The following is a 13,572-nucleotide window of genomic DNA, read 5'->3' on the forward strand; positions in this document are numbered from 1 at the left end:
AGCACCGTATACTATCTGACTGAACTTAATATTTTAATGCTATATTTGTTACAGCCAGTGATTATATGGCGTCCTGTTTGATATACACTGCCCAAAGGAAGTTAAGGAACACCCACAATTCGATTATGGTGATGTTTGCTGTTTAATGTCGCACTCAGTGATATTCCAGCTATATGACGGCGGTCTGTAAATAATCGAGTCTGGACCACACAATCCAGTGATTGACATCATGAGCATCTATCCACGCAATTGGGATACGATGACATGCATCAACCAAGTCAGCGAGCCTGACCACCCGATCCCGTCAGTCGCCTCTTACGACAAGCATAGTCACCTTTTACGGCAAGCATGGGTTGCTGAATATCTATTACACCCCTGATCACTATAGAAGGTTATGTGGTGCAGCTACACCAGCATTACAGATTAACTATAGTCATATGAAAAAGATCCGGTGTTCTTTGACTTCTATAGAGTCGTGTTTAAATAAAGGGTATCAACGTAGAGCCTTGTTGTCTAAGTTGCCGCGATTCGTTATCCAGAGTTATGTCCCTTTGAGGTATCAGAAACTTGGGACCGACGGTTCGAATCCAAGATCCGGCTGTTTTTTTCTTGTTTTGTCAGCTCCATACCCGTGTTCGTGGGTTTCACCAAACTGACAAACGTTTGAGATTGACATCATTTTGGGGATTCCTCCCACATCAAGCTGGCAACACTCACTATAAATAAAGATTTAAACAGACATTAGGAATAAATGTTGGCTACATCTACACATCATAAAATGTTCACATCAAGCATGATTTCGTCCAAAGCAATCATAATTATCTGATATCAGTCATGACCTTTTAAACAGTGAGAAAGAAGTGTTCTGTCGCCCAGCGAAAATAGTTTATTAAACTATTGCTGACGTTATTAACTTAGTCACGTGTTGGCAAGGGCGTTCGCACGTTTAGAGTGAGTCATAAAGATATGCTTACTATACTGAACAACAAAAGTTCCTAAGACATTGAATAAGATTTAACACAAAGTTATGTTTTTTTAATCAAATCTGAAAAAATTTCGTTTTGCAACAGATAATAGACTCCTGTAAGTGTTAAAATGGTTTTAATTTGCCATACTGATTTCAGAAAATGTGTGGTTTCATAAAAAAAAACATGTACATGCCAAAATGTCAATTTACAAATCAATAGCCTGTGTGTCCACCTCTGGTTGCGTTGCAAGCAACACATCTTCGTCTCATGGAATGGACCTGGCGTCGCACAAAATCCTGTGGGATATCTGTCCATATATGCTGGAGCATGTTTCGAAGTTCCTGAAGTGTCCGTGGAACATGTGGTTGACGTCGAAGGCGGCGATCCATCTCATCCCGCATGTGCTCGATTGGTGAGAGATCAGGGGAGCGAGCCGGCCAGGGGATGACATTCACGTTGTTTTGTTGAAGAGAATCCTGAACAAGTCGAGCAATATGAGGCCGGGCGTTGAAGGGCGTTGAAAGGTAATGCCTGGGCCATGAAGACGCAAAAACGGTAGAACAACAGGGCCGATGATCTCGTCGCGCCAGCACTGTCCATTGAGATTTCCCTCTACCACTATCAAACGGATCCTCTGTCTTGCTGTAATCCCACCCCATATCAAAACGCTGCCGCCCCCGAACCGATCTTCTTCCATGACACAATGATTGACGTAACGTTCACCTCGACGTCGATACATTCGAATCCGTCCATCGCTGTGGCTGAGGTGAAAACGAGACCCGTCAGTGAATAGAACTTGTCCCCACTGCATGGCCGTCCAGCGTAGACGTTGTCTGCACCACTGTAGACGTGCTTGACGGTGGTTTCCTGTCAAAATGGGACGTCAGGCGGATCTTCTGGCGACACTCCCTGCACAGCTGAGGCGACGACGTACGATTTGTGAAGACATTCGTCGAAGGCCAGGGATGCTTCTTGCAGTCATTGTTGCTGGCTGGAATCGTTTTTGTAGGTGTGTTGTTCGAATCCAGTTGTCGTGTCGATTATTGGTTACGCGTGGCCTGCCACTCCGAGGATGGTCTCTGACTGCATTCGTCTGTTGTAAACGTTGCCATAAACACCAAATGGTGTTTCTGTGGACGTTAAATTGTCTTGCAACATCACATTGACTCGATCCTACTTCAAGCATACCAATGGCTCGCAGACGCTCATTTTCGGACAGGCGTGGCATTTCTTAATGTTGAACAATTGCGTAATTTTGTTGTTTTTCTGAGTGGTTGTTGTCAGCACTATGCTAAACAATGCATATGGAATCCCGTTAACGCACATGTTTTTATACCCATTTTGGGGTAGTGAAATGCATGGGGCTTGCCTAAAAGTCAACTTTTGCATTGAATGCATGCTTTTATGTAGCAGTTGCGATTTTGTGACTTGATTCCGTACATGTACTACTATACTGAAAACCAAACTTTACTTGTTTAAAAAATATACTAAAATATTGGTGTCACAGGAACTTTTGTTGTTGAGTATACATGTATATGATAAAGTCGGCATCTTACAATTCGTATGATTATGAAAATGGTTTTGTCGCTTCTATTTCCTCAATAATTTTATATGATGTCTTAACCCCTCTGTGGCCTAGTAGATAGAGCATCTGCTCGGAGAGTTGAAGGTCGATGATTTGACGTGCAAGCACGTCGCTATAGAAGTGCAATAATCTTGAGTGCAACCTAAAACCCCATTTCCCCTCTACCAATATACTGTCCACGTATTCTTGCTACACTGACTAATCCTTCAATATATTGTTCGGGGATTGTTTATTTTTTTATCGCGCCTATAAGGCACACCTTCACCATGGTTGATCTTTTATGAAATGCTAGGAGGAAGATAAATGCTAAGATGAAGATAAATACTAAGATGAAGATTATCGCTAAGATGAAGATAAATGCTAAGATGAAGATATATGCTAAGATGAAGATAAATGCTAAGATGAAGATAAATGCTAAGATGAAGATATATGCTAAGATAAAGATGAATGCTAAGATGAAGACAAATGCTAAGATGAAGATAAATGCTAAGATGAAGATAAATGCTAAGTTAAAGATAAATGCTAGGATGGAGACAAATGCTAAGATGACGATATATGCTAAGATGAAGATAAATGCTAAGATGAAGACAAATGCTAAGATGAAGATAAATGCTAAGATGAAGACAAATGCTAAGATGAAGATAAATGCTAAGTTAAAGACAAATGCTAAGATGAAGATAAATGCTAAGATAAAGATAAATGCTAAGATGAAGATAAATGCTAAGATGAAGATAAATGCTTATATGAAGATAAATGCTAAGATGAAGATAAATGCTTAGATGAAGATAAATGCTAAGATGAAGATAAATGCTACGATGAAGATAAACGCTAAGATAAAGATAAATGCTAAGATGAAGATAAATGCTAAGATAAAGATGAATGCTAAGTTAAAGATAAATGCTTAGATGAAGATAAATGCTAAGATGAAGATAAATGCTTAGATGAAGATAAATGCTAAGATGAAGATAAATGCTACGATGAAGATAAATGCTAAGATAAAGATAAATGCTAAGTTAAAGATAAATGATTAGATGAAGATAAATGCTAAGATGAAGATAAATGCTTAGATGAAGATAAATGCTAAGATGAAGATAAATGATACGATGAAGATAAACGTTAAGATAAAGATAAACGCTAAGATGAAGACAAATGCTAAGATGAAGACAAATGCTAAGATGAAGACAAATGCTAAGATGAAGACAAATGCTAAGATGAAGATTCTTGAATTAATTAGAAGCCCGTCGAAAAATTGAAACAATAAGTTCACCTGATTTGATTTGAAGGCCAAGTGGAGTTTACCTAAAGATGAATGATTGAGTTCTGTCATTTACAAGTCTTTTCCTTGTGGAGGATAGTTGTTACAAAAAGTGTCTCTTTGAGACCAATTGGTCTACCAAAGCACTACTAGATACTGTCAACGTCGTTGCAGTCATTGCGTCGTGGGCACGACGTGTTGGATCCCTACTCTATGGTGTGAAAAGCATCCGTCAGTGCTGCTTCGCAGATGTGTCTCCGCCACGTTGTGGCAGACAGTCTCAATGAAACTAGATTGCTTTAAATGGAGTTTTGACAGTTGGAGAAATCTTCGTAGTTTGTATGCATACGGTATCACGACAGCGCGTCTGGCAATTTGTCGTATAACTTTGGAGCTGTAATAGGCTTCCGGTTCCCGTGTTCATGTGTATTGTATGATGGGATTATTCGTATCCGTTTCTTAAAGCAGAAGGGGTTTCGGTTGTGGTGATTCTTTGCAGGCTCCGTTAACAACTTCAATAGATATGCCAACAGGACACGACCACTGGTGCCATAAAGACAGTGAGTGAGCGAGTATGGTATGACCTACCTTTAGCAATATTCCGGCAATATCATGGCGGGATGCACAAGAATTAGGCATACATTGTACCATTAAAGGGAATCGAACCTTGGTCTTCGGTGTGACGAGCGAACGCTTTAATCAATAGGCCACCCCACCACCCCGTTCTAAACAGAAAACAGCTTAAAAAAAACAATGCTAATTTGGGATTAATGTCGACGTATCATTCACACTCATTCAAATGCATTACCAAAACGTGCAAAGGAAAACCAATAAATATTATTCAGTACTATAATATTTTCATTATCCCCATGAACCATTTACCCTTGTGGACAGCTCTATTGTATCAGCGGGAGAAACAGATGAAATGGTGCAATAAATGAATGCAAATGTTTTCGATGTGTAATATCGCTTCGTCTTAAACACCAATATTTCAAAATCCCCATGAACTATTTCCTCTTGTGTATAGCTCTATTGTATCAGCTTGAGACATGTTTCAATAAATGAATGCCAAAGTTTCCATGAGTTATTCCGATTGGTCTTAAACACCAAAAGCCAGACCTTTTTTATGCGTGTCTTGGGACCTTGAATACGTTTGTATAATAGTGAGCAGAAACGTGAGTCGTAAAGTACCCATGGTCATGAATGGTGAGGATGTGAGATGTCTTGTGATAACAGTACCAAATTTAAAAGAAAATATTAAAGTTGAGTACAACCCTTTCAGAGCGCCGGGATGTGCGACACATGATCCTTGGTTCGAACTAGACAGATTCCCGCTGGACCGGACAACGTCTAACGTCCACCTCAGTCTTTCAACTTTCGGGAGTTCACAACTTATCAAGTGTTCGTGTTTCAATCGAAGAGGAATCAATAATCTAAGACGAACAAAAATCGGATTGAGACCAGTTGGTTATTGGTTATTGTTTTACGACCTATGAATGGAATGACACGTTAGCAATTGACTCCGACGCCGCAATGCAATGAAAAGTCACGTGCAATAAAATTTGACGGGAAAGTTTTACAGCTTGTTGATACGTCTGTGTTGTGGATTCCTCTTCTTCTGAGAACAAAGGGTGGTGACATCACCACACATATTGGTCTAGATCCATCCCCCAAAGGGACTAGTCAGACGATTAGTGACGACCCAGCACCTGAGACGTGCTTGGAGAACAACTCTGACTTCACGCGGCGTTTGGCTGGGCGACACAATTCGAACAGCGACCTACTGAAGATTCGTCAAAGGTTCCTTATATGATACTTTCGTAAAAGGGTAGTAACGTTGGTCCTTCACGTCCTCGACAACTTTGGATTGAGAACAGGATTCGAAAGGAACATTTGTCAACCGATACATTGAAGTCGGTTAACCTTTGAATGGATAAGAAGTACACAGTCACCATGGGCAAGGCGTGTTTTGTTTTATTTTTGGTGTATATGCACTGTGAGTATGTCTGTGCAAGAAGACATGTCAAACTTGCAGTAATCGCACCGAGCAAATCCAGTATGTTTTCTATACAACACGTCAGACCTGTGATTGATTACGTCACTTCCCGTACACGTCATATGCACGCGCAGCACGGCCTACGTTTCAGCGTCCGTTTCGGAGATTCTAAATGCAATTCCGCGGATGCGGCTATAAAGGCTTTTGAATTCTATATGCACCACCAAGTCGACGTTTTTGTCGGTCCTATATGTGATTACAGCTTAGCCCCTGTTGCCAGATACGCACCCTACTGGAACATCCCTATCATTTCTCCCGGAGGGTTTGCACACGATTTTGGCGCCAATAAATCAGAGCAAAACGCGGAATATCCAACCTTAACTCGTGTTGGCGCGACCTTCAATTCTTTAGCAGCGTCAATTATTGACATGTTACACGTGTTTCATTGGAAAAAGGTCAAGGTCATCTACGACGGCTCAGGACATTCTGACGTTGCTCCGAGATTCTGTTTTCTAGCTGCGGCGGCGTTCGTCGCCTACAGCAAGAACTATAAGCTGTCTTACGGCTTCCATATGTTTATGCCCAAGTTTCACAAAATCAGTGATATGTTGGAAGAGGAGGTTGGAGCGGAGAACTCAAGTAAGTATTATAATGTCAACGTCACTATTTGTTTTCATAATATTTACAGAAATAATGTCCTGTACATATGATATGAACAGATCAGCATGACTGTGTCAGAAGTAACCAACATCTGTATGACTTCCTGCGAAACATCTGGGCATATGACGTCTGCATGTGTGTTATTTGAACTCACTTTTCTACAAAAAATACAATTACATGTACCTTAACACGATCCTAATATATACTTACCGACAAAAGACACGCGAATAGCGTAAATGTTGGTTAATGTTTGAAGAACTACTCATATTCAAGAGATATTAGATTGGTTAGATGCCAAAACGAAAATACCGTTATGCGGTGTGGACTGACGCTCAAGATCCATGATATGTGACGTCATAGATCCCTGACTAGAGATGCACCATTTGTCTCGTGCAGGATTAGCATGTACATGATATCGTGACACGCTGTGGAAACACTTGACTGATTGTTATATAGCATACCCATTGGAAACACCTCTTCGTTACGTACATACGTCTCAAAATGTCTTTGGTTCGCGTTTCTATTGACGGTGAGTATATTCACCCTCAACGTTTCCACGCCATTTTTCATATTCCGTTACTTTTGGACATTGATTGATATTGAATTATATTCCAGATTAATGAAACATGATATTCGAGATTCAGACAGATTGTTAATGACTTATGACACCCGACCCTGGGATACTAACCCATGGAGAAAATGAAACATTATTTCTATTGATATTTGGGGCACGGTAGGCCTAGTCGTCTACAACACCGCGATTCGCTGTGCAGAGTTGCGTCCCTTGTGCACGCCAGAAACCTATGATTGAGGGTTCGAATCCCTGTTCGCTCCGATTATGTTTCTAGGTTTGTCAGCACCATACCCGTGCTCGTGGGTTTCAACGAAGTTGTAAACGTCTGAGACCTGCATCACTTCGGGCTTTCCTTCAACATTAAGCTGACACGCCGCGATATAACTGGAATACTGTTAAAATCGGCGTTAAAACTAACTCACTCACTCTTTTGATATTATCCTAAAATAATATATCATTAATTTCCTTACGTCTGCCATTACATTAAATATTGAAAACGTATCTCTGTATGTATAATGGTACCTTTTACCTATCTGAAAAGTAGTTTTGTATTGATGACCGCCTGACGTCAGTGGTCAGCAAAGGCCGTCATAGTTCATCATAACAACTGTTAAAAGCGGCGTCACTCACTCCTCATAACAACAAATCTACATGCATCGCTAAGTGTAATGATTGATATATCGATCTCATGGACGTAGTTTACGTTGGCAATAAAAGCTCATATACACACACACTGATGGGGTATCTATTTATTGACACAAGAAATAGATTATCAGTGTCCAATCACGGAAATTGAATAGTTTCGCTCTTCCACGCACGACAAATTGCACCTATTTGACCTTATAGTGTTTTGCCTTAACGAATGCCATATGCCTTCATCAACGTTGCGCCTATACCTTTCATACTGCTTGTTGGTTGGTTGTTTAACGCCACACTCAGCTACATGACGGCGATCTGTAAATAATCGAGTCTGGACCATACAATCCAGTGATTGACATCATGAGCATCGATCCACGCAAAAGGGCGAGGCTGACCATGGTCGCCTATTACAGCAAGCATAGTCGCCTCTTACGACAAGCATAGTCGCCTTTTACGACAAGCATAGGTTGCTGAAGACCTATTCTACCCCGGATCGTCACGTGTTTCGGTCTGTTTGATAACTATGGTGTTTTTGTATGACGGGTACACTCCCCTTATGCAATATGCATGACGTCATTGTGAGTATGGGTAGAGGAGGGTGGGACGTGGTAGGGTATGTAGACCGAGTAACGACAGAGCTAGGTCGATGCCGTTCCTCAAATACCTATGCATGGCTCTAGATTGGCGGACAGGCCAACGACACTATAAGGAACAAAATACCTGAACAACGATCTAGAACGACGGCACCTCCACACGACTACATTGTAATTCAAATACCTGTGCACCTATCTACAATAGCGGTATCGCTACGAATGTAACCGAAATACCTCAACACTGATACCCGTGCAGATCTTCAGCAACCAATGCTTGCCGTAAAAAGCGACTATGCTTATCGTTAGACGCAATTAACGGGATCGGGTGGTCAGGCTCGCGAAGAACTCTGCAGGGTTGCTGATCTCCTCAACACACTGCACATCAACTCGATGCAGTTGTCGTTCCGATAGCCTCTCCTTGAAAAACTGAGTTTGGTTGACACTCATTTCTGTAGCAGTAGAAAACCATCAACAAAATCAACACTGACATTGAGATTATGTCCCACATACTTGGCTCGTTTAGGTAAACTGTGGAATGCCTTGTTTTTAGCATGTTTTTAGTGTACGTGTAATATTTCCTCATTCAACACTGAAGCAAATATAAACATGATATGGTTCTAACAGAAAGATAAAGTTCATCACACTTATTAGAGCGGGGCGCTTATTACGTCGAATACGGTAGTTCATAAATGTACCTAAAAATGGAAATAGAAATACGTGTCACTCGGATTGCTACACGATTGCGCTGTTTACGAGCAACGGCGTAATCAGCTGATGGTCATTTGAAAGACGCAATATACATTACTGTCAATATCAACTAACATTATTGTCGCAGCATGACATCGTCCAATGAGAATCGGATTTGCAAGCAATAACATGATCTTGAATCAAATTTGATACAACAAATAGACCATGTTCAGACGTTGAGAAACAAGCTTTGCAACGAGAGTCGTTCATTGTGATAACAAGTTTTGGCTAATTAAATATAAATTCATTTTTTTCAGTCTATATCTGGAACCAAAATCACATTTTTAGCCCACCTGACTGAACGTCTTATAAGCTCATGTCTTGGCCTGGTTGCCCTCCGTCGTTGTCGTTGTCATCCAATGTATAAAATATTTATAGCATGCGGTACACTGCAAACACGAAAACGTCGTTTTTTCCGTATATGACCATTGGACGGAAAAACGACGTTTCTTGGACGCTTTCAAACCATCGCTTTTCGTCGTTATTTGACATCGCAATTACTGGAATTTACTAGAACGATATCATTAAGCTCCTTCTTTCTTGATTGACATTGTCAATCAAGCTACAGCGTCTACCGTTTTTTGACTTCTCAGATTTCATTGGTCAGATCTCACGTGTCAGTTGCACGGTTGTTTGTATGCGCTAAATATGTCCAGATGTATACGTTAAAGATAGTACCAAGTATATATTAATCAGAGCACTGTATGCAGTATGGCTTGACTAATGAGAGTTTCCAGGGATCCGGTCCTGAGCTACTCTGAGGCACATGTAGCACATGTTGTGTCTCCTTGGAAAAGTGACCTAGTTCGTCATATCTCTCTCTTCATCCAGCAGTGAATGGGTACCCGGTAGGATGAGATGGTAATGCGACTGTCGACCTTTTAGCGCCTCACAGGCAGCTTGGGTTGTATTGTCCCCAGGGAGCTGAGAAAGAAATTCCAATGAACTCTGATCCATTGTTAATGACGGCTACGTCGACGGCATGTGACCTGTTCTCCAACATTTGGATACGGTATAAGGGTGCATCTGAATTTGTGTTCAATGTCGTGTTTCTCTGTGCAAGGAACTGATTTCTGGGCATACTGATTATCCCTTTTGAAGCCGGGCCCACATTTGGCCCAGTCGCCTAAAGCGCCACAATTCACGATGCAGAGTTGCGTCCCTTTTGCACAGCTGAGGCCTTTGATCGTGGGTTCGAATCCCGCTTCGCCTCTTTATGTTTCAACTTTTCAACACCATACCCGTGCTCGTGGGTTACAACAAACGTGTGCCATGCATCACTTCGGGCCTTCCTCCAACATTAAGCTGATATAACTGGAGTACTGTTCAAGGCGGCGTTAAACTCACCTCATTCACTTTGTCGGGCACTGATTTCTGGGGAGGTTGTTAATCCTGACTGAAGCCACCATTGAACTAAAGACACTCCACGTCACACGCACGCACGCACGCACGCACGCACGCACGCACGCACGCACGCACGCACGCACACGATACTGTATCTGCTTCAGGCAGATTCTTCCACACGCTGACCTACATAACACAATAGTAACCGATGTTGAATCATTTTTATAATTATCTCTTGATATCTTTTCCAACATCATTAGATTAAAATCTGGATACAATCAGATATCGATTAGGATGGAAACCAATCTAAATTGGAAAACCCAATTCTATGGTATGTGGCGTTTTTGACACTAACAGGATTCGCTGGCGATCTCCGTCTAAACGCAAACTGTTGTCATGTGATGTGTTGTGAATGGAGAGCATACATATGAATTGTACCGCTTGAACAATCTTTTGTGACGAATTCGCCGTTATCGAATTCAGTTGAATTAAGCAGTATTCAGATCTAGAATCACACTTTGTACGACATGTTTTCAATCAAACTGTTTCCTAGTGTGTACTTTGGATGTCGTAGTCAAAATGGTTCAAGCGTTCCCTGTGCAAACCACAGGAGCAGGTTTCATTTCTCACATGGGTCCCAAGTTTAGTTTGTTGTTTAACGCCGCACTCAGCAATATTCCAGCTATATGACGGCGGTCTGTAAATAACCGAGTCTGGATCAGACAATCCAGTGATTAATATCATGAGCATCAATTTGGATCGATGACATGTATCAACCAAATCAGCGAGCCTGACAACCCGATCCCGTTAGTCGCCTCTTACGACAAGCATAGTCGCCTTCTGGACAGTATTTCTTACTAGTCCTAATATTTTAATTTTAAATTTAAATAATAATTTTAAATAAAGATAATAATTTTAAATAAAGAAACAACCAGGAAATCATTAATGTCAGTCTTTATAGCAGGATTTATTGACAAACAATCCATTGAGCAACATTACACATTTTGTGTTCTGTTCACATCTTACAGCAAGTATGTTAGTCGCCTTTTACGACAAGCATAGTCGCATGGGTTGCTGAAGATCTATTCTACCCCGGATCTTCACGGGTCTGGGCCCAAAGTAGTATGTGTGAAGTTCTTTTGACCCGGCCGTGATACTGCTAGTAGCGGCGTAAACTATTTCTCACTCACTGAGCGTGTATTTAATGTGTTTACCTGGTTCTCGGAATACACATTCTTGTCGTAAGTGGCGACTAACGGGATCGGGTGGTCAGGTTCACTGACTTGGTTGATGCATGTCATCGTATCCCCAACTGCGTAGGTCGATGATCATGATGTCAATCACAGGATTGTCTGGACCAGACTTGATTCTTTACAGTCCGCCGTCATATAGCTGGAATATTGCTGAATGCGATGTTAAAAAACAAACTAACAAATAAACAAACGAAATGAAACATATCTCCATGCTTCTTTTCCACGAACGTTAGGGTCGCCCAAGTGTGGCAAATATCTGTATTAGCAGAGTCACGGTGAAGGTTGCAGGAATCAGTGGCGTTTTAGGTGCCGGATTTCACAAAGCAAAGTTGAGTCTTTTTGAGGACAGAATCCATTGCTGTTACATTGTACGTCCTTATTCCAGAATGATTATCTTTGGCATATCAGCAGAATCGTTTGTGCTCGTGGCTTTTACGCAATTGGGATACGATGACATGCATCAACCAGCGAGGATGACAACCCGATCCCGTTAGTCGCCTCTAACGACAAGGAAAGTCGCCTTTTACGACAAGCATAGCGTTACAAAAAGTGATTTTATCGCTAAGGTGATCGCACCTCCATACTTTAACATAGACATCTTAGCGCCAAGATCGCCTTGTGCCGGAACCATTGCAACTACCTGTTAAAATACCACTGAGTGTATATCTACTGGTTTTATTAGGTGCAATATCGTCGATCATATATATTTGGTTTGTTTTTGAAACCGAAAGAAGTCACTTTCAGCAGTTGGAAAAATTGTCCATTTCGAATCGGAATTTTTCCCTATGTCATGACCTTTTAATAGTTCGTCACCATTAGTTAAAAGTATATGTATACATACTGCGGCCATACTGGTTTGGTTGGTTGGTTTGTTGTTTAACGCCGCACTCAGTAATATTCCAGCTGTATGCCAGCGGTCTGTAAATAATCGCGTCTTGACCACTGACCAGACAACCCAGTGATTAATATCATGAGCATCGATCCCAATAATTGGGATCGATGACATGCATCAAAGAAGTCAGCGAGTCTGACCACCCGATCCCGTTAGTCGCCTTTTATGACAAGATTAGTAACCTTCGACGGCAAGCATGGGTTGCTGAAGACCTACTCTAACCCGGAGTCTTCACGGGTCTCACATGTTAAGAGGACGTGGTTCTCATCTTCAATGGTATTCATACAGTTGAAACACAGTCTATTCTGTGTAAGGTAAGGATGTCATTTGTGGGGCTACTCTGCGCCCTGTGACATGCACAACACCCTCGTCAGACACGCAGTGCACAATCATGCTCATAGGATGATCAAAGGTGTGTTCTGGCGTAGCTAAATTGAAAATGAATTCGCTCTATGGTTCATTGCGGCTTGCGCTCTGCTAGCTATGGCTTTTCGCACAGATAACCAGCAAAACTGGAACTGTTTCTGGTCTTGGTTTTCGATACGTTAATCTGGTTGATGAAGACCTTAGATCTAATGTTTGATTTTTGACAAACTTGTCATTTAAAAGGAAATGCAAAAAGATACAAAGCTATTTAAGACTTTCATTTAGAATGTGATCGGAAGGTCAGAAAACTGTAAGCACCAGACTTCAGATCGTGAGTTTATCGGGGCGATCATCTATAATCTCTTAGACTAAAAAAACGGATCCTTCTTGAGAAACATATTTCAGTTAGATGAAGACACTTCTGTACTCGGTCGGGACAACAGCTTGAGTCAGGTTGGTTGGGTGATTGGTTTGTTGTTTAACGCCGCACTCAGCAATATTACAGCTATATGACAGTGGTCTGTAAATAATCGAGTCTGGACCAGACAATCCAGTCATTAACATCATGAGCATCGATCCACGCAATTGGGACCGATGACATGCATCAACCTAGTCAGCGAGCCTGACCACCCGATCCCGTTAGTCGCCTTTTACGGCAAGCATAGTCGCCTCTTACGGCAAGCATGGGTTACTGAAGACC

The 13,572-nt window shown here is 41.5% G+C and overlaps 2 protein-coding genes across 2 annotated transcripts in view; both read left to right on the forward strand.

Annotated features, from left to right (window-relative positions):
• LOC139461199 (atrial natriuretic peptide receptor 1-like) overlaps positions 1–13,572 on the forward strand; it is a 111,135-nt gene that overhangs the window by 6,240 nt on the left and 91,323 nt on the right. Inside the window, exon 2 of the mRNA XM_071242792.1 lies at positions 5,091–6,443. Coding sequence (XP_071098893.1) covers positions 5,738–6,443 — 706 coding nt within the window. The 5' untranslated portion in view covers positions 5,091–5,737. The remainder of the gene's footprint in view (positions 1–5,090; positions 6,444–13,572) is intronic.
• Positions 2,865–3,332, forward strand: LOC139460379 (large ribosomal subunit protein eL29-like). The gene has a single exon (XM_071241871.1). It carries the CDS (start codon positions 2,865–2,867, stop codon positions 3,330–3,332), a length of 468 nt encoding a protein of 155 aa, XP_071097972.1.

The sequence above is a fragment of the Haliotis cracherodii genome, unplaced genomic scaffold (genome assembly GCF_022045235.1).
Source record: "Haliotis cracherodii isolate W230 unplaced genomic scaffold, xgHalCrac1.p SCAF_14, whole genome shotgun sequence".
NCBI lineage: Eukaryota > Metazoa > Mollusca > Gastropoda > Lepetellida > Haliotidae > Haliotis > Haliotis cracherodii.

Bases quoted from the DNA above. Each gene is read 5' to 3' on its own strand.
- LOC139460379 (XM_071241871.1), top strand. From the start codon at position 2,865: ATGAAGATAAATACTAAGATGAAGATTATCGCTAAGATGAAGATAAAT.